This window comes from Peromyscus leucopus, chromosome 8b, assembly GCF_004664715.2.
Source record: "Peromyscus leucopus breed LL Stock chromosome 8b, UCI_PerLeu_2.1, whole genome shotgun sequence".
Lineage (NCBI taxonomy): Eukaryota > Metazoa > Chordata > Mammalia > Rodentia > Cricetidae > Peromyscus > Peromyscus leucopus.
This window is the reverse complement of record NC_051086.1, coordinates 91,004,082-91,025,517: the sequence shown is the minus strand read 5'-3', so window position 1 is coordinate 91,025,517 and position 21,436 is coordinate 91,004,082. Positions and strand designations below refer to the sequence as shown.

The following is a 21,436-nucleotide window of genomic DNA, read 5'->3' as shown; positions in this document are numbered from 1 at the left end:
ACAAGTGCTCTTAATTGGGGAGCCACTGCTCCAGCACAGACCTTTAAAAATAATTTAAGGAACTTAATTTACAATTTTTTAACTTTAATTTTTTTGACATTTACTTATTTAGTTAGTGTATGTGTGGAGGTCAGAGGACAACTTGCAGGAGTCAGCTCTCTTTCTCTCATGTGGGTCCCGGGGCTTGAACACTGGCTGTCAGGTGTGGCAGCAGCACCTGACCCATTGAATCATCCTGCCAGGCCCCCCAAACAGTCATTCTCAGTGAAAGTGTTTGCTATTCAGTTTATTTGCAGTATTAACAGCACAACATTTATATAACATACTTTGTACAATCAGGTCTCCCCTGCCCTTGCACACTGGGGGGCCAGGGAAGACCTAGTCCCTCCAACAGCTATAAACAGTCCAAGATAATGAGCTTATGAAAAATACGTCCTCTTCCTTCAGCAAACAAAATTATTTATGAAGCAGTATATGGTTCAGCAATAGGGAGCAAAAGGGAAAAATTACTTCAAAGCAGGCAACAGCTCCTTTCCTGGTGGGATCCATCGTTTACAGACATGAAATATTCATATCAGAGATCTTGGGTGTCAGGAGGCATGCGTTACTTCGCAGAGTTATAGCAAACACTTTGTTCTTCAGTTATGGGGCATTAGAAGGCTCTCCTGGACTCTTGAAAAACTTCATATTCATGTAGAATACATCATCTGTCTCTGGACTTCCTCAGTGTCCACTGACACCCAAGACTTGTCCAAGGGCTGTTCTGGCTTTCTTGGCGGGGCGGCAGGGGGGGTGGGGGTGGGGGGGTGGGGTAGGGAAATACGGGTGTTGTTTGGTGCTGGGTATGGAGCCTTGAGCACTGATTTTAAGTCAAATCACAGACCTCAAGCAATTTCCCTGAGGGACTTGACTCTCGGTCTTTATGAACATGAGCTTTTATAAGAAACAAATTAGGACTACTAGCTATCACTCTTGAGTCAAGGTGTTGTATAGCCCACACTGGCCTTGGACTCATGATACCCCTGTCTCTTCATGCCAAGGGCAGACCAGCCACTCTACCCGGTCTCTCCAAGAACAATATACCACGAATTAGCATCTTGTCCAAGTGGTGGGGTTTAAATAGACTTAAATTCTTCTCACGTGAAACACTTTTTATGCTCAAGACAGATTTCAAAGGGAGACTTAAATCAGAAAACCTTTAAGGGACCCTCACATAGAGAGACGCCTCCCCCTACCCCCAGGCTGATGCTTATAAAATACTTAGTACGTAGGATGTGGAAGCACCCAGGAGAGAGATGCTCCCTGGGCATGGAAAGGTCACTTCTTAAACTAATCATTGGGGTCTTGTGGATCGCTACAGTCATGGCCATGGGTGATATTCTGTACCAGGTAGGCATCCAAATCCCGACATCGGTAGACGGATATACTGTCCAACACCCAGTCCCACATCACCAGATGTGCCTCACACAGCTGCCCAATCTCTGCTGACAGAACATAAGTAGAGATAGGTGTCAAGTCATTCTTGCAGACCAGACTAATCAATCCACTCTGAGATCTGATCACATGAACCTTAGGGTTAATCAGGTGGGGAAGAAACTGGTGTTCTGAGGCAGCAAGCACTTTCAGGGCCTCTGGAAACTGAAATAACACGAGCTTCAACCCGATAATAAAGAGAAGCCACTAAAGAGAGCATCGGTGTGGAGAAATATGTTGAGAAAACAAAACACCATAAGCATGATCACCCGTGTGTACATGTACATGCACATACATGCACTTTGATTTTTAAAGACAGGGTATCACTGTACAGCTCTGGCTGGCCTTGAACTTGACACACAGACCATATACTTGAACTCAGAGATTGAACTGCTTCTGACACCCAAATGCTGAGATTAAAGGTGTGCGCCACCACCTCTGGCCTTACATATTACTTTTACAGCACAAAACAACAAGGACACCAAAAGGATGGCTCAGGGGGCAAAGGTACTTGTTGCAGTCTAACATTCTGAGTTTGAACCCCAGGATACACATGGTGGGCAGAGAAAAGCAACTTCTTTAAGTTATCCTACAACCTCCACACACACACACTTAGAAGTATGTGTGTAAAAGCACTTAGGAGGCTGAGGCAGAGGGACGGCCAAGTATTCGAGACCAGGCTGCATTACATAGCAGGCCAACCGGAAAAAACAAAAAACAAAACAAAAAGAACAGGCCACGAAGGCTGCCAACACCTTTAATCCCAGCACTTGGGAGGCACAGGCAGGTAGAACTCGTTGAGTTCCAAGATATAGTGGGTTCCAGGCCAGCCAGGGCTACAGTGAGACCATGCCTCAAAACAAAACCAAACAACACAACAACAACAAACAAACAAAGAAAAAAAGAAAAGAAAAAGCACCTGAGAACTGTATTAGTCAAGTAAGCACCGGGTAACTAGTGAATCAAACCCACCCAACAGGACCTCAGAGGACGTGAGTGCACAGTACACAGAGACACTTTACCAGGGCAGCCATTCTCTTCTGTCCAGGCACTTGGCTGTATGATCACAATTGGTTGAGAACCCTGCATCCCCAGGAAGAAAAAAGAGTGTCAAAGCAGGGCTTTGGAAAAGTCATGCCCCACTTTCACACGGTCAGAGGACTAGAGAGAAAAGACTTCCCTCAATACATTGATTGCTTATAGTTCCCAGGATCTTTAGGGAGGACCAAAGACTTACTGTGTCATGGGTCAGTGATGAAAGCTCCTTCACCACGGAAGCTCCACACAGCTGTAGCATCTTCTCCAGCTCATCTGCAGAGGACAGACGTAAAACGATCATAGTGATCCACAAACATACCCCATGCCCTCCACGATCTTCCCTGGAGCAAACCTCCTCAGTGAGCAAGCTATTTTTTTTTTTTTTCTTAAAATATAGGAAACCCTAAAATTAGTATGGCTTCTAAGTTAATCTGCCTGCTCTGGTCATTAGCCTCAAGAAGATACTTGCTAGATATGGTTTTGTGTCTCCCAAATGAAACATGTTGAAGAAGAAATCCAGAATCGAATTTCCAATACTTTGCTAAATAGCTAGATACTACGTGTGAAACGCTCATCTTTCTTCTTGCTCCTGCATCCTAATCCTGTGTTGGTAACTTAAAATCACAGCCACTGAGAGCGCCATTTTTGAAATGTGAAAAGATGGGAAGGTATTTCATCCAGTGTGTGTGTGTGAGTGTGGCCAGAGACCCAGCATATCATTAGGAAAGGTTACATGCTGAGCTAGAATCCACATATCTGGGAATGAATATCAGAAGAACTTGGGCCTAAGAATCAGCAGCACTGACCTATCTAGGCTTCTTTGGATGTCCCCTCTGCCCCCCAGACAGGGTTTCTCTGTGTAGTTTTGGTGCCTGTCCTGGATCTCGATCTGTAGACCAGGCTGGCCTTGTGGATGTACTCCTGCCTGCCAGCCTGCCTGAACTAAGGCTTAGCCCTTAGCCCTTCCTCCAATAACATTCACTAGAGTCCCTGGCTTTCACTATATTAAAAGCTGGGTGTGGTGGCGCACACCTCTAATTCCAGCATTCAGGAGGCAGAGGCAGGTGGATCTCTGTGAGTTTGAGTTTGAGGACAGCCAGGACTACAAACAGAAATCCTGTCTCAGAGAAAGCAAAACAAAACAAACCCCCCAAAATAAAAAACCATAGAGAAATCATTGACTGGCATTTGAAAATTTCTAAAACCCCAATCAATAACCAGTAAAGAATGAAGAAGAATTACAATGCCAGGCCACCTTGCTACCGTTCATCTGCTTATGACCAGATACCAAGGCAGAGGTTTTCAACCACAGGTCGAGACTCCTTAGGGGGAGGAATCGAGTGACCCTTTCACGGGGCCAAATATCAGATATTTACATTATGCTACACAACAGTAGCAAAATTAGTTATGAAGTAGTAATGAAATAATCTTGTTATTTAACACAGGAACTGTGTTAAAGGGCACAGCCTAAGGAAGGACGAGAACTGCTTCTGCTACGCCACAGGACTCCAGTCCCTGGAGCTGAAGCAAAGCACAGAGAAGGGGGACACTCTCATTTTGAAGAGAACTAACCAAATCTGCACCTGGACAAGCCCACCCCCCCCCAGGGTTTCTCTGTAGTTTTGGTGCCTGCCCTGGATCTTGTTCTGCAGATCAGGCTGGCTGGACAAGGGCTTTGGATATGCAAGAGTAGAGCATGTGCTGAGGACTGGAGAGATGGCTCAGTGGTTAAGAGCGCTGACTGGTCTTGCAGAGGTCCTGGGTTTGGTTCCAAGCACCCACAAGGTGGCTTACAACCATCCAGATCTAGGAGACCTGACTCCTTCTTCTGACCTCTGTGAGCTCCTGGCACACAAGTGGTACATATACATATGTGCAGACAAACCTCTTAAGAGGGCGTGATAGCACAGAGATAGGAGAATTCTGAGTTCAAGGCCAGCCTGGTCTACATACCAAGTTTCAGGACGGCCAGGACTACACAGAGATACTTTCTCAAATAGAAAACAAACAAAATCTAACAAATGAATGCACCTACAGCAACAAGGGCCTGTGCTGCCATACCCGGCAAAGCCTAGGTTGTTGTAGTCCCTGCTACCCTTCTGTAGTCCAAGTGAGCCTTTACAGAAGTCCTATGCCACACAAGCACAGAATACGGTATCTTCCCTGAACTCATGGGAAGTTTATGCTCATCTGTTTGGAGAATGGTTGAGAAACAAAGTAACCTTACAACATCTGACCAATCTGAAACTTGCACATGGGTTGACTCTGTCTGTACTACTGTTATATAAGAAAGGCTGGTTCTGTAACTCCACAGCCCTCCCAGGCTCTTACCTTTGGGCATGTTGGTGAAGGGCTCACAACAACAGATTTTTAGGCCTCTGAAGAGCTGTAAGAGAAGAGATGGCGTGCAGAGAAAAAGAGTACATGCCACATGAGTACAGGTGCCCAAGGGGGCCAGAAGAGCACACCAGAGCTTCTGGAGCTAGGGTTACTGGCAGTTGTGAGTTGCCCAATGTGGGTGCTGGGAACCAAAAGCAGGTCTTTTGAATGAGCAGCAAGCACTAACCACTGAGCTGCCTCTCCAGTCTCTCTCCCCTTTCTGTGAGACAGGATCTTACATAGGCCAGGTAGCCTCAAACTTATAATATAGGTTGGCCTTGAACTTCTGATTGTCTTGCTTCCACCTCTCAAATGCTGGGATAACAGGAATTTACCACCTTGCCCAGAGTTTGGGTTTTCATAAATAGAGAAGCCCTCAAATGGAAGAACTGTTTTTTTTTTTTTACTACTTGGCAATTTCTGTGCTCCTTCCCAGAGACAATCAGTTCGATATTCTGAACTGAATTTGGATTTTTTTTTAAAGACTTATTAGGTAAACAGTGTTCTGCCTGTATGCCAGAAGAAGGGTGGCTGGGAATTGAACTCATGACCTCTGGAAGAGCAGCCAGTGCTCTTAAACTCTGAGCCATCTCTCTCCAGGCCCTGATTTCAGATTTTATTGAATTATGAACTATCTACATTCCAGAGTCACTCTTTATTTTTTAAATTTATTTATTATGTATACAGTGTTCTGTCTGCATGTATTCCTGCAGGCCAGAAGAGGGCTCCAGATCTCATTAGAGATGGTTGTGAGCCACCATGTGGTTGCTGGGAACTGAACTCAGGACCTTTGGAAGAGCAGCCCAGTGCTCTTAACCTCTGAGCCATCTCTCCAGCCCCCAGAGTCACTCTTAAAAACAAAACATTATATGTGTGTGTATGTGTGTGTGCACCATATGTCCAAGTGCCTACAAGTGCCCAGGCCAGAAGGTGTCAGATTTCCTGGTGCTGATGTTACAGGCAGTTGTGAGATACCCAGTGTGGATGCTGGGAAGAGCAGGAAGTCTCTTAATCTCTGAGTCCTCTCTCTAGCCCCTATAGTCATTCTCTGTCATTTAAGGCATGAACATCCTATCTTGTCCCCAGTCAGGTCCAGGCTCATGCTTGGTGACCCTGGCAAAGTAATTTTACTTTTTGTCAGATACGAGGAAAATAAACCAAACATGAACAACCCACTGGTCTTTTACACTGAACGGCAAGAACTTCAAGGCTATTGGATGATGTCTAATGCTGCCCTGGCCGGCCAGCCCGCCAGCAGTCTCATCTGTACCCCCCTCTTCCCTCCTAGTTCAGTGTCCCTTCCGTCCTTCACACTGCGGTGACAACAGCCAGTGCATCTTCAGGTGACCTGGACATTTTAGTATCTGCTCAAACCTTTGACCCAGCTGACCCCAACATCTGGTTTTCTGATGACACAGAATCGGCAGAAACATATCCTCCTAAGGAGAAATGTAATTACAGTGTTCGTCAGTGCTGCCCAGAGAACTTTCTGTGACACTGGCAATGTCCTGTATCTGGTCTCGTAAAGTAGCGAGCCATAAGACGTGTGAGGTTGTTAGGTAAGTGCAATGTGGTTAGCGTGAGTGAGGAACTGAACTTCTGAACTTTTTTTTTTCTGAGACAGGGTTTCTCTGCGAAGCCCTGGCTGTCCTCAAACTCACAGAGATCCACCTGCCTCTGCCTCCCCAGTGCTGGGATTAAAGGTATGTGCTACCAATGCCTGGCTTAAACTTCATTTTCAATCAAGCTTAGAACAACCCTGTGTGTCTAGTAACAACTGTGTTACATAGTCCAAATTTTCATGTGTATACCAGCATGAGTTCTTAGGAAGGGTTTCAAGATACCATTCTAAAGAAACCTACATTTTGCCAGTTATTAATATTTTTCTGTCGATACAGGATCTTAACCTGTAGTCCAGGCCTCAAATTCACAATCCTCCTGTCCCAGCCTTGAGTGTTGGGATTATAAAGGAGTGCCAGCAGGCCTAGTGTGGACGGATGAATTTTCATATATCAATTGAGTAACTCATTCTTTTGACCATCTTCCCATCCTGTTATGACACGAAAGAAAACTGACTCGGTCGGCTGAGACAGAAAATCAAGGGGTTAAAAACCACGATGGCTCCACTGGAATGGCTTCACCCCACATGACCGGCAGAGAAGAGGGCAGCAGGCAAACCAGTTACTGTTGGAAACGACAGTTCCCACTTCTGCTCTCTCCCTATCTGGAAGAATAAAATGGATCCCCATGTGTTGACAGGACCTAGATGCTCACTAAAAGTCCCCTTCAGGCAGCCAGCTGGAGCCAAATGCTGCCTTGAGAAATATAAAACATCAGGAATTTTCATATCCAGGCGAACACTGTTGAGTGTCTAGTTATGAGATAAGGACTCCAAAGCTTCACCTACAAATACATTTCTTTGTGAAAATACTGCAGTGGCATTCTCGTATCTTCTGAATGTCATTCCTCTGCCCAAGCTGTTTCCACCACTGCTATCCTGAATGTAAGAGAAATCCCGCAGCACCGGGGTTTCCTGTAAGGAAGGAGGGACCTGGTGCTAATTCTGCATGGCCCCCAGCTGGGTAAGAACACACGGCTGGCTCATAGAGAACACCTTTGGGGGAAAGGGAAAAGTAAAGTAGCGAGCAGCTTTTCTTGGCATCTGCAACAGTTATTTGATAGGCTCAGAGTAAGGATGAGCCGATCCCAGAGTTCAGAACTCCAGGCTTGGTTTGTGATCCTGTCCAAAGCAGTTTTCCTTTAAAAAACCGACCTTACTGGTCTCCTCTCAAGTTTCTGCGGAGGAACAGAAGGTGCCCCGCATGGGAATGTTCTGAAACACCTGCTGGTGCACACTTGAAAGAGAAGAAAAGCAGCCTGGAACACAAGCACTTACCCAGTAACCTGGGGAAGCAGTTGGCTCAGGCCTACCAGGCAGGTGTGAAATCTTGTGAAGACTTCTTCCTGCAAGGAGGATGCAGTTCTGGCTGCACCATCTGCGATGACATGCTGGACAGAGTCATCGAGTCCTGCTCTTACTTGCAAAGTTGTTGGGGTAATCTGTTTTTCACCGGCAAAGCCACCTACAACTTGTGAATTGAGATTTGGAGCTCGACTGCCTGGGTTTAGCCTCTTCCATCACTCACTAGCTAAGAGACCCCGGGACCTTAACCTATCTGAACCTCAGTTTCCTCATACGTAAAATAGAGGTAATGCTGGTAGTGAGGGGGAGGCTATAAAGGAGGAACAGAGGTAGCAAGGTTGGGAGTCGAGGGGAAGAACCATGAAAACACACTTTGTTTGAAAATGTCTTAGTGGCCGGGCGGTGGTATACATCCCAGTGCTGTAAAATTGTTGATCATGAGTCACTTGCGTTCCGTGTCCACAGCTGTCCCATGCAAACCCTGCTCACAGCACTTACTGTGCCCCTCAGAGAAAAGACCACGGGGAAGCAAGAAGAGCAAAAGGTTTAGGTCACATCATTGAGGTTTGTTTTTTTTTTTTTTAATTTTTAGAGATAGGGATTTTTTGTGTCGCCCTGGTTGTCCTAGAACTCACTCTGTAGACCAGGCTGGCCTTGAACTCAGAGAGCCACCTACTTTTGTTTCCCAAGTGCGGGGGGATTAAAGGGGTGCACCACTACTGCCTTAGATTCCCATCTAAACTCCATCACGATCAGCTGAGATCTCAACCTCAGCCTGGAACCTAAATTACAACCAGCACTCTAAGCCTTACGGGGCAGAGGCAATCTGTCTGCTGTGTTGGGCTAAGAGAACAAAAACTGTCTCCATCACACAGCCAGAGCACAGGCATGCGATGTGCCTTACCAGGTAAAGATCAATCTCACCACAGCAGCTGGCTGCAGAGCCTAGGCGGGGGTCTCTGTCACACACGAGAGGGACTTTACCTTTTCCTGGGATTCTCTGGATCGCTTTGGACCTTGGTGGTTCCTCCCAGTCACAACATCTCCTCTGACTTCAAATTCATGCTGAAACCAAACACAGAACTGTCATCAGCCGCGTGGAGAGATGACCAGCTGTGCTCACAACCACCTATAACTCCAGTTCCAAGGGGAACTGACACAGGCTTCCACAGGCACTGTAATTAGGTGTACACACACACACACACACAATTAAAATGAAAAATTGGGCCATGTGGCTGAGTACCATGTACCAGCCAGGACTATCATGAAACCTTGTTTTCTCACTCTGTCTCTCTTTCTCTCAACAAGGCTATGCAACCTGGCTAGCCTAGAACAGTTCTAGGACAGGCTCCGAAGCTACACAGAGAAACTCAGCCTTGAAAAAAAACACACAAAAAAATCCATTCTTATTTATTATTTTATGTGTATGAGTGTTTTGCTTGCATGTATGAATGTGTACATGTGTACCATACTCATGCATGGTACCCAAAGAGATTAGATCCCCTTGAACTGGAGTTACAGATAGCTGTGAGAATCCATGAGGCTGCTGGAATAAAACCCTGGTTCCTAGCCAGGTGTGGTGGCGGCCTTTAATCCCAGCACTCGGGAGGCAGAGCCAGGCGGATCTCTGAGTTTGAGACCAGGACAGCCAGGGCTACATAGAGAAACCCTGTCTTGAAAAACCACCACCAACAAAACAAACAAACCAAAACAAAACACAAAAAACCCTGATTCCTTGGAAGAATAGCAAATGCTCTTACCCACTGACTGCTCTTCCAGAGGACCCAGGTTCAATTCCCAGCACTCACAATTGTCTGTAACTCCAGTTCCAGGGGATCCAACACCCTCACACAGACATACATGCAGGCAGAACACCAATGCATGTAAAATAAAAATAAACCATTAAAAAAACTAAAACCCAAACCAAGCAAACTCAAAAAAAACAAAAGCCCCAAACACACAAAACACTGTGACCAGAGAAAGGAAAGCCACATTCATTGAAGTACTTTATGTGTTCAGAATCACCAGTTTTGACCAAAGATAAAGATTTTTTTTCCTGCTTTTTTTTGAGACAGGGTTTCTTTGTGTAGCTTTGGAGCTTTCCTGGAACTCACTCTGTAGACCAGGCTGGCCTAGAACCCACAGAGATCCACCTGCTTCTGCCTCCCAAATACTGGGATTAAAAAAATATTGTTATTCCATGGGCTAGATATGATGACCAGGACCTCAGTTGCTAATGTCAATGAATCAGAGCAAAGTTTTTATTTAGCTACTTAGTTAGTGTGTGGCACACGTGTAGACATTGGAGGACAACTGGCTGAGGCTGGCTCTCTCCATCCACCGTGTGGGTCCTGAGGTTTGTCAAGCTCGGCAGCTAGTGTCTTTACCTAACTAAGTCACCTCAACAGCCGAAAGCGAATCTTTGTTGAAATTACCAATCAGCTTTCATCTCACTGGGACTTGTTTTTTTTTTTTTTTTAATGTATTTTAATTTCTAACATCTATCTCTTCTCAAAGCATTCACTTAGCATTTAGATGAAACCACTAACGCTATGCTGTTCTAAGGATAACTGGAGGATTCTGGATCACATAAATCAATCGTATATTGTCATCTGAAGAAATTAGGGCTTTCCAGGGTTCTGTGGAAAGATTTACAGTTAATGAAGTTAAATAAAACGAGCTCAGCAGGTAAAGGTTCCTGCCACGAAGACTGACAACCCAGAGTCCCAACCCAGAACCCATTTAAAGGTAGCAGACACCACAGAGTTGTGCTCTGATCTCCACACAAACGCTTTCATGCACATGCACGCATAAAATTTAAAGGATACAACACACATTTAATATTCTGAAGAAACTCCAATGTTTTTCATAGTAACTATTTTGATAAGAAGATAAAGAATAATGGGCCTGGGAGTTTGGAGTTTTGGAGAAGAATGCTTGGAAGCCACTGTGAGGGAAACTCAGATGGTAGGGAAGACTTGCTAAACATTGTTGGATATTGAGAACCCAGGCAAGGGGCCAGAGAGTGGGCAAGGCTCTTGCTGCCAATCTTGACACCCTGAGTTTGTTCCTCAGATTCCACATGGCAGGAGGGAGCCAACTTCCGATGCCTACACGTTTTCCTTTGACCTCCACACGTGCCAAGGCACACACCTTCCCCACAATAAATAAAGTCAAACAAACCCCCAAATAGAAAACCTCTCCATGCTTCCAGTTATCCTAAGAATAAAATTCAAAGTATTACTGTGGTTTAACACAAAATCTTACCTGATCTAGCCCTTGTCTTTGATTTCTTACCTCTCACCTAATCTGTGCCCCTACACAAAATTCAACAATTCTCTATCTTCAACTATAATGGTCTAGTTTTCTTTAATAAACCAAACTCACTCCTACATCCAGATCTATTATTTGTTTTTTTCAAGACAGGGTTTTTCTGTGTAGCTTTGGAGCTGTCCTGGAACTTGCTGATTGACCAGGCTGGCCTTGAACTCAGAGATCTGCTTGCCTCTGCCTCCCATGTGCTGGGATTAAAGGCATGCACCATCACCACCTGGTTGTTGTTGTTATTATTATTATTTTTCGAGACAGGGTTTCTCTGTGTAGCCCTGCTGTCCTGGAACTTGCAGTGGACAATCTTTTTATATACTATAAGCTATTGGCTAAGCATCTATAATAAATATTAAGTCTCTGTCTGGTTAGTCATTTGGGAGCCAGTGGGAGCTCTGTAGAGAAGGCTGGTCTCGAACGCACAGAGATCCATGTGCCTCTGCCTCTGCAGTGCTGGGATTTAAGGTGTGTGCTGCCACACCAGATTACATCCAGATCCTTACGCTTTCTGATCTGACCTATAAGAGTTGTTTTCTACGTTCCTCAAAGAGAATTCTTTCTCGATATTCAGGTCCCAGCTCAGTCGTTTCAGAAAGACTTTGCTTGGCCTCTGTAGCTGAGGTAGGTAACCCTTGACTCCAGACAATTGCTAGTCTGTTATCCATCAAAGCATTTATTGGTATATGAAATTCATCTATTTATTGTGTATCTCCCCTTACTAGGGCATACACCATTCCAGAATAGGGAGTTGGTCATTCTTGCTTACTGTGGTATTATTCCTAGTAATCAACACTTAGAAGGCTCCCATGAACGGTCACTAAATGAAATTAAAATCAACAAGAGTCACTAAATTAGAACATACTGAGCAGTGTGTAAAGTTTCAGCAGAGTCCACTAATTTTGTTTGTGTGATCTGTCAACATCAGCTCTCGGTTGAACTTCTAGAATTATTCTTCCTCCTACCTGCTTACTATTTATTTCTCATTGTTCTTAGTATCATAAAAAAGCAGCATTTCTTGGAAGGAGGCCAATTTCTAAACAGATACATCAGCACATTAATTTTTTTTTTCCTGACACAGGGTCTGAGGTAGCTTCTGCTGGCTTTGAACTCATCATGTAATTTAAGGATTTAAGGATTTTTTTTCTTGACAGGGTTTCTCTGTGTAGCCCTAACTCTCTGGAACTCTCTGTAGACCAGGCTGGTCTTGAACTCAGAGATCCTCCTGCCTCTGCCTCCTGAGTGTTGGGATCAAAGGCGTGCACCACCACCACGTGACTGTAATTCATATTTATGAGGTGCTGGGGATCAAACCCAGGGCTTCATGCATGTTAAACAAGAACAAACTAAGCCCATCCCTACCCAGTCTTTTTCTTTAACAATGTTGAATAACTAGCTTCCTACAAAGGTGTACACTAAAGAGGCAGGAGGAGCTTGGTGTGGTGGAACACACCTAAACCCCATCATCCTAATACTGGGGAGGGACAGAGGCAGATTAGGAGTTCCAGACCATTCCAAGATATGAGACTCAAAAAAAGGCCGGGGAGGCTGTTTCTGATTATTTATTTATTAAAAAAAAAAAAAAAAAAAAAGCCAGGCTCAGGAAGATGGCGGCATCACACGCCTTTAGTCGCAGCACTCAGGAGGCAGAGACGTAGCTCTCTGTGAGTTCGAGGCCAGCCTGATCTTCAAAGTAAGTTGCAGGACAGCCAGAGCTGTTACACAGAGAAACCCTGTCTTGAAAAACAAAAACAAAAAGACAGGCTCTTGTTATGTAGTCAGTCAGGCCTCCAACTCCCGAGTATCAGTACTACAGATATAGGATATAGATCACCTCATCTGGCTCTGGAGGTGGCTCATTATTTGTTCCTATGAATCTTTATTTTGCACAGTCCTTTCCTTCTCCAAAGATGACTCTTTCTCACTCTAGAATGAATAAGAATGGCACTTCCCGGCCTGCACTGCATCAATCTCAATGCCCCCTCATTGAGGAAAAGATGTGTCTATAAGGGAGAAGGAACACCAACACCAAGTGTCTCTGATTAGTTCTTATCAACTACCTACCACATCCAGAAGTTTTCTCTCTTGAATAGACCGGATCACCCCTGAAGAGAACACAGAAAAGTAAGTCACGGAGAACAGAACAACAGGTTCCTTTTGTGGAGGTGGGAAGTCCAGCGATTCACAGGAGAACGGACTCTTTAATAAGCCTGTGGCAGATTTCCTTCTGGAGACAGCTGCTGCTTCATTTAAACATTATAAAAGTGCTGCTGTACATGGATTCCTGCCTACTATGAAATAAATCCCTGTTCCTATGCTAACACTGCTAAGAGAAGATCAGATCCCATTAGTTAGAAATCCACTTTCCCAACACCACCAGCCTATGTGAACAAAGCCATATGCATTTAAAGACAAAGCTAGTGTTATGTTAAAGACCTTTTGGTAACTCAGACTCAGCATCAGCAGAAACCTCAGGTGTTAAAATGCAATTCTGAGGTGTTAAAGGAGGAGCAGACACACTGCGCTGTACTTACATGAATAACTGACTACCCATTTTCCTCCTGCAATTCCCAGAAAATATTTCAGTGTCCGTTCACACACAAGCTCAGCATCTGCAGAATGAAAAACACCCAAAGGGTTAGAAAGACAGAAGTAGGAGGTGCTGCCCAAGAAACTGGAGCCCAGCTCTTGCTCTCAAGATCAACCTGGAACTGTGACTCCAGTACCCCTTGAGATAACATCAGAAGCCAGAAGCATCACGAACGATAACTATCAGGAGTGGGATTTTGGAAGCCTGGAAGACACAGATGCCATTTTAGGACCAGAGGAATTGTCAGCCTCAGCTTTGAGATGCCAAGGCTAGCTAGAGTTCTTTCCTATGTTAATTAGTACTAGTGATTAATGTGAGTAGAGCTCTACTTTACCAGATAGCAATATGTAAGAGAAGAAAATAGTGTTCGAGTCCTAAATTTGAAAAAATAAAAAAAAAGACAGAAAAAAGATGCTAAATCAGAAACGGCAATGTGACAAGTTCGCCCCTGCAGTCTCTCCCTGGGGACCCTGACCCCTTGTATTCCTGAGAGGGTTAGGGAATCAGTCTGTCACAGCTATTCTTCTTCCTATGTAGGTATTTCAATAAGCAGCAGCTGAGAATCTGTTTATTGCCGAGTGTTTCAAAGGTCCCTTTGAAGAACTAAGCAAACTGAGAAAAACCCATTAAAACAGGAGAAATGTATTCAACTAAATCCCAAACACAGCAGGCCATCTGCGAGTAGTGGAAGCGGCCATTCTGCCTTACAGAATTCCTCATCATTTTTGAAGCTTCTTGTTTAAATGCTATAAAAGCTGATTTTAGTTCACAAGCAACAAATGCTGTATTGCCTTTGACTTTAAAGAGTTACTTTAGATTTAATTTGTGTTTTAAAGCTCTCTTCCACCCTTTTTCACCTTTGATTCAAACCTGTTTCTTAAAATATACTAAAATTTAACGACATTCCTCTCTCAAACGGTACTTAGCTTGCCGTATCTTGTTCTGGCACCTGATTCCAATGAGCACTGCCCTCTGGTACAATTTTCATGCATGAGAAACCTAGATTTTAGCAGTCTTAAGGCTGAGTCAAAGGGCTTTGGGCTCTGTGGTCCTCTGAATGTAATTGGCCCCCATAATCCTGAAGGGAGTGGCACTATTAGGAGGTGTGGCCTTGTTGGAGTAGGTATAGCCTCACTGGAGGAAATATGTCACCGTGGGGATGAGCTTTGAATCTTCCTATGCTCAGGATACCGCCCAGTGTCTCAGACCATTTCCTGTTTCCTGCAAGATGTAGGACTCTCAGCTACTTCTCCAGCACCATGTCTGCCTGTGTGTCACCATGCTTTCTGCTATGATGATGGACTGAACCTCTGAACTCTAAGTGAGCCCCAATTAAATGTTTTCCTTTATAAGAGTTGCCGTGGTCATGGTGTCTCTTACAGCAATAGAAACTTTAACTAAGACAGGCTCTAAGGACAGAGATATCCCAGAATGGGCAAGCGTGCACCGGAAAACCAATTCTGTTAGCAAGGTTTAGAGTGCAGTCCTAATTGTGCCCCCCACATCCCTGTGCAGTTTTCTGACTTTCCCAGTCTTACAATAATTCTTCAGATGCTTAAAGATGGATATCCAAGCCCCTTGAGTCTTCTCATTCTTCCTTTATCTCTGCCAAACAGCACTTTTATTAAAATTTTTTTTCTTAGATTTATTTTATGTATGACTGTTTTGCTTACATGTATGTTTGTGTAGCACATGCATGTATGGTGCCTGAGGTCACAAGAGGGAGGGTGTTGGATCCTCTGGAACTAGAGTTATGGATGGTTGTGAATTGCCATGTGGGTGCTGGGGATCAAACCTGGAGCCTCTGCAAGAACAAGTGCTCTCAAGGGCTGAGCATTGCTCCAGCCGCCAGCATTATTTTGAGTTTCTTTTCCCCATCTACCTCTTGATTCACTCGAAGCTTTTGTTTGTTTGTTTGTTTTTTTTGAGACAGGGTTACTCTGTAACAGTCCTGGCTGTCCTGGTCACTCTGTAGACCAGGCTGGCCTCAAACTCACCTTCCCCTGCCTCCCAAGTGCTAGGATTAAAGGTGTGTGCACCACCTCCTGGCCTCTCTAAGCTTATTAGTGCCACAGTGAAAACACTGTGTTCAGCACAGAAAATATTACCTAGACAGTCACTCCACCAGAAGATTCATCAAAGGCTAGATCCTACTTCTCTCGCTACATGTATCAGGCTTGTATTAATGCAGGCCAGTTTCACTAAACTTTTCAGCAGCCCTGAAATGTTGACTCAGATTTTACACAGTCAACTGAAAACTCCCAGAGGTATCTTATACAAGCACAATTAGGACTGAAAAAGCAGAGAGCACATGACAGGTGAGCGGCCCCACTCTTGCCCTGCTTTCCACGTTAAGGTTACAGGACACACACCCAGCACACTCAGCCAGGAGCCACATGTAGCTAGCTACTCCCACAGTCTGAGATGAAAGATGGAGACTCACTTCCACCCTGCTCTCTTTGCCTTACTTGCTCTTCCATGGCCCAGTCACACTGTTCTAGACCCACTGCACTCCAAGCAGGCACACAGGAGGTGGTTGGGCAGTTAGTTCATCTTGTCACTCTGCAAATTCTAACCCAGCATAAGGTCATACAAGAGTACTGTCTTTATAAAGCAGTAACTGACTACGAGGAGACTTCATCCATGGCACGCTTACACAAAGGCAGTCTCAACACTGATCTGAAACGCTAGGCCCAAAAGTATTTTTGGAAAATTTGCATATATATGAGACATCTTTCGTGCATAACACAAATCCATTTTTTGTTGCTGCTTCATTTGTTTTTTGAGACAAGGTCTTGCTTTACAGTCTAGGCTAGCCTTGAACCTCTGATCTTCCTTCCTCAGTCTCCTGAATGCTGGGATCAAAGCATTGAGTTACCACAGCCAACTTGTTGATGTTTTATATATATATATATATATATATATACACATACACACACACACACACACACACACACACACACACACACACACACATACATACATACACTAAGGGTAATTTTTTATTTATGGTGCTGGAGATAGTACCCAGGGCAGTGGTTCTCAACCTTCCTAATGCTGTCATCCTTCAATACAGTTCCTCATATGGCAATTCCCAAGCATGAAATTATTTTCATTGTTACTTCATAAGTGTAATTTTGCTAGTTATGAATCATAATGTAAACATTTGTGTTTTCTGATGGTCTTAGGTGACCCCTGAGAAAAGGTCTTTCAACCTCATTGGGTCATGACCTACATGTTGAGAACCAATGACCTAGGGCCTTGCCCATGCCGACTAAGTGGTACTCTTCCACCAAGCTTCATCTGCAAACCCTAAAGGCAACTTTACACACCATGCTTCATGTGCCCACATCCTGACTATGAACTGTGGCACGAAAAGTAATTTTCCATTTGCAATGCTATGTCCATATTCAAATAGTTGTAGATTTTGAATTTTGGGATTTGAATTTTTTATTTATATGGCTCTTAATGTGGTTTATGAGATAAAAGCAATATAGCCTGTAAAGGTTTGTAGTATACCTGTTTTTATAATGACATGTGTAGTCTCTTCAGTAATTACATCAGTTAAAGTGAGGCGGTATTTTTCAGCAAACTTTTGCACAATCATCTGAAACAAAAATCAAACATTGAATTATGTTAAGTAAGGGGCTGGAGATATTGCTTAATAGTCAAGAGCACTGGCTGCTCTTTCATAGGACCCAGGTTCAATTCCCAGCAACCACATGGCGGTTTACAACTGTCTGCAATGCCAGTTCCAGGGAATCTGGTACTCTCACACTAACATACATGCAGACAATTCATCAATGCACATAAAATAAATAAAATCTGCCCCCCAGCCCCCCTCAAGATAGGGTTTCTCTGTGTAGCTTTGGTGCTTTTCCTGGAACTTGAGGCTGGCCTCAAACTCACAGAGATCAGCCTGGCTCTGCCTCCGGAGTGCTGGGATTAAAGGCGTGCGCCACCACTGCCCAGCCATAAAATCTTAAAAAAAATTATGCTAAATTATCTCAGGTACACAGCTTAGAGTATTAGTTATTCTATTTTTATTTATTTATTTTTTTGGTTTTTCGAGACAGGGTTTCTCTGTGTAGCTTTGCGCCTTTCCTGGAACTCGCTTTGGAGACCAGGCTGGCCTCGAACTCACAGAGATCCGCCTGGCTCTGACTCCCGAGTGCTGGGATTAAAGGCATGCGCCACCACCGCCCGGCTAGAGTATTAGTTATTCTAATTGAGTCTCCTTCCTCAGAAAAGGGACACCCTAAAAATTTTTTTAAATGTCCATTGTGTGTTTGCATATGTGCATGCACTGCAGTGTGCATGTGGCTCTCTCCTTCCATTCCTCTGGGTGTTTTGGGGATTGAACTCAGGTCGTCAGGCTTACATGCAAACACCTTTACCTGTTTAGTCACCCGGATCACCTTGCCCTGGCTTTGAAAAATATAACATGGTTGAAATCTCAAAATTGGTAACTTAAAAACTATGCCACTAGGCATGGTGGCGCACAGCTTTAATTCTGGTACTTGGGAAGCAGAGGCAGGCAGATTTCCATGAGTTCAAGGCCAATCTGGTCTTAAAACTGAGTTCTAGTCCAGCCAGGGCTACACTGTGAGATCTTGTCTTAAACAAGTAAACAATACCCACCCCCAACACACACACACAAGCAAAGAAACAAAACCATGTGTAAGTCAGAGAGAGACATTCTAATGCAGTCTAATGTAGTACTAGAAGCCAGGGAATTACAACCAAAGATCATTTAACTTGATTCTCTGAGTTTCTTTACAGAAAGACAGAGCACCAACCTATAACAGATTTATCAGCCTACATCTCATAAACTGAGTGGTAACTAGCCTTATATAGAAAGTTTTGCTGTAGACATATATATACACCTTAAAACCAAGACTGAACTCTGATAGTTAGAAAGCATTCAAGATATTTGTAGTCAGTGCAAAAAATATCAATTCTCAGGCTGGAGAGATGGCTCAGAGGTTAAGAGCACTGACTGCTCTTCCAGAGGACCCAGGTTCAATTCCCAGCACCCACATGGCAGCTCACAACTGTCTGTAACTCCAGGATTCAATACCCTTACACAGGCATACACATTGGCATACATAGAAGCAAAACATCAACAAAATAAAAATAAATTAAAAAAAAAATCAATTCTTTCTTAAGGAAAAATATTGGAAGAGACTCATTCTCCCCAAAAGAAATCTAGAGTCCCTTAGCTATTATCTATCACGCAAATAAAAATCAATAGGCAGTAAAAGAAATTAACCAGATCCATTATAGGAACAGTTGACATAACTGGTAGCTACTGTTTGGTAAATAAGCTTTTTTACCGGGAACACCATTTTCCAGCCCTTGACACCCATGCAAATGTCTATGTGCCCCTGAATACTGCAGTAGAAGCCGGCCACCTCTCCTGCTGCCTACTGCACACTGTCCCCGAGCCCGGTAGGCTGGAGAGGCCAATGCCACCCTCCCACTTTTGCCGCTGCCCTGTGCCAGTGTCATTAGCAATTCTGAACTGGTTAATTGCTGAAATCCCAACCTTCAAACAGTGTTCAGTCAGAAGAGCAACTGCTGAAAAGATCATCTTAATGCCGGCTTCAGAATTAATCATGTGTAATACAGTCAGTGGCTTTCATCATAAATTTAACACACTTCAGCAAACCTGAATAGAGCTCAAAGTTTTCCTCTCTACTTGTTTAAAGAAAACATGCACCCAAGCCACTTGTAGTTTAATCTGCACCTCAGAATTGCCCAGGGCAAAAACGATCAGACCACTCCAGCTATCTCTAAAAAGCTGAACACACAGAACAAAGGAACAGTGAATACAAATTTCAGTGAATAAATGGGAATTCTAGATGTGTAGGTAAGTCCATCAAGAGCTATTTAAGCAAACACAGGTGAGAATTTTCCGAGCAAACTGCTGCCTGAGCATGGACTATGAGGTGACAAAGTCAACAGTTACTATCCTGTACTTACACAGGTATCTATCGGGGCAGACAAAGCTTGCTCTGCCCTTTCAGTAGCAGGACACACGGGCCACCGAGAACTTATGCAGTCACTACCTGCAGAGCCATTAGGATGGGAACGGTGCCTCGCCTACGAAGGCTCTATTAAGCAGGACACTTGAGAATGGTTTAGTCACCTCTCAGTGTGCAATAAATGGCATCTACCATTAAATCCAATTGATAGTCTGGTATGTTATTATACTTTAAAGAAATATACAATTATTTTATTATTATAACAGCTAATTATAGGAGAAATAAATTTCCCAGAATGCTTGGAATCTATAAGCAGCTTAAAAAGAAACATGGGTTCAGTGGGCTTCATGTTTCCATGAGTAGGAAACAATTCCCATTTCTGGCACCGGGCCCTAGGAGGTGCCCAAATCCTAATAAGCAAGGGGTGCCACAGGACAGAGGGGACACAGCAGGTTATTGAAAAAGCTGTCTTACCAGCCAAGATAAAGACAGACAGACCCTGGGGAAATGCCACTGTCGGGCAGTATTCTCGAAGCAGTCTACATTTAGTTAGACATGCTGATAAGTTTACCTAGATGTGAATCAGGAAAACGATGCCGTCTAGAGAAAGGTGCTGTATCTAGTTACATTTTTTTTATATATAAAAAGAAAATTCAAATATAATCCAAAACCAGTACCATACCCAGCAAGGTGTCTAGTACTGAGTAATTATTTCCTCAGACAGACTCCTTCCTAGCAGTTATTCATCGCTAGTACTTCTATAGCAGTCATGTCAAGTCCCAGTCACTACAGAGGTAATTATGAATCCACTCACTACTTCTTTGAGGGTCAAGCCTGACACCACCATGGATATTCCGTTAGTGGCTCTTCCTTTTGAAGATGTCAGTGCTGGCTTCATCTCGCTCACAGTTTCTACAGCTGCAGTGTGAGCACAAGCAGCAGCTGGACCCTTGAAAGACTCAGCAGCTTGACACTGGGATGTTTTCCGTGTAGAGGTTAAAGCTGGTGTCGTGCAAACATGAGCTGGCTCTTCAGAGGACTCAGACTCAGGGTCTCTATTAGAAAAAAGGCTGATTCCAGATTCCAGATATGGGGTTCCTTCTGCAAGGAAGAGAAGTTTAACTTAAATTGCAACAAATGTTGAATTCAAGATTCCAGTCTCTGTGAAGACTTAAAGACCCATTCAGATATATTACAAGGACACTGTTGGTTAAAGCATGGTGCCTTAGTTTCTCTAAAGAACAATATGGCATTATTAAAAAAAAAGAAACAGCACAGGGCTGGAGAGATGGCTGCTCTTCCAGAAGACCCAGGTGTGGTTTCCAGTACCTGCATGGTAGCTCAAAATTGCTTCTAACTTTAGATCAGGGCATCCAACACCATTTTCTGGCCTCTATGGGAACCAGGCATGAACGTGGTGCACAGATATACATGTAGGCAAACCACCCATATACATAAAATAAAAGTAAATAAATCTTATTTGATAGGATGTGTACTGCAACACTGCAAGTCTGTTTATAATAATGTAATTTTAGAAATGACTTAAATGTCCAGTGAGATTGTGTAGGAAACGCATTTGGGTTGTCAAGCTTGGCAGAAAGTGCTTCTACCTGCTCAGACATCTTACTGGCCCATCCATTAGATTTTACACTTTGAAAATAAAGGTTGATAAGCAAAGACGGTTCTAACACATTAAAGATAGCTAAAAATATGCATTCATAC

At 43.8% G+C, this 21,436-nt stretch overlaps 1 protein-coding gene across 1 annotated transcript in view; it reads right to left on the bottom strand.

Annotated features, from left to right (window-relative positions):
* Window positions 1–268: 268 nt before the first annotated feature.
* Window positions 269–21,436, bottom strand: part of Brca1 (BRCA1 DNA repair associated) — a 73,566-nt gene continuing 52,398 nt past the window's right edge. The window contains 9 exon segments of the mRNA XM_037201135.1: window positions 269–1,484; window positions 2,496–2,556; window positions 2,711–2,784; window positions 4,843–4,897; window positions 8,798–8,878; window positions 13,202–13,242; window positions 13,672–13,749; window positions 17,247–17,334; window positions 20,529–20,815. Of these exon segments, the coding sequence (XP_037057030.1) occupies window positions 1,330–1,484; window positions 2,496–2,556; window positions 2,711–2,784; window positions 4,843–4,897; window positions 8,798–8,878; window positions 13,202–13,242; window positions 13,672–13,749; window positions 17,247–17,334; window positions 20,529–20,815 (920 nt within the window). The 3' untranslated portion in view covers window positions 269–1,329.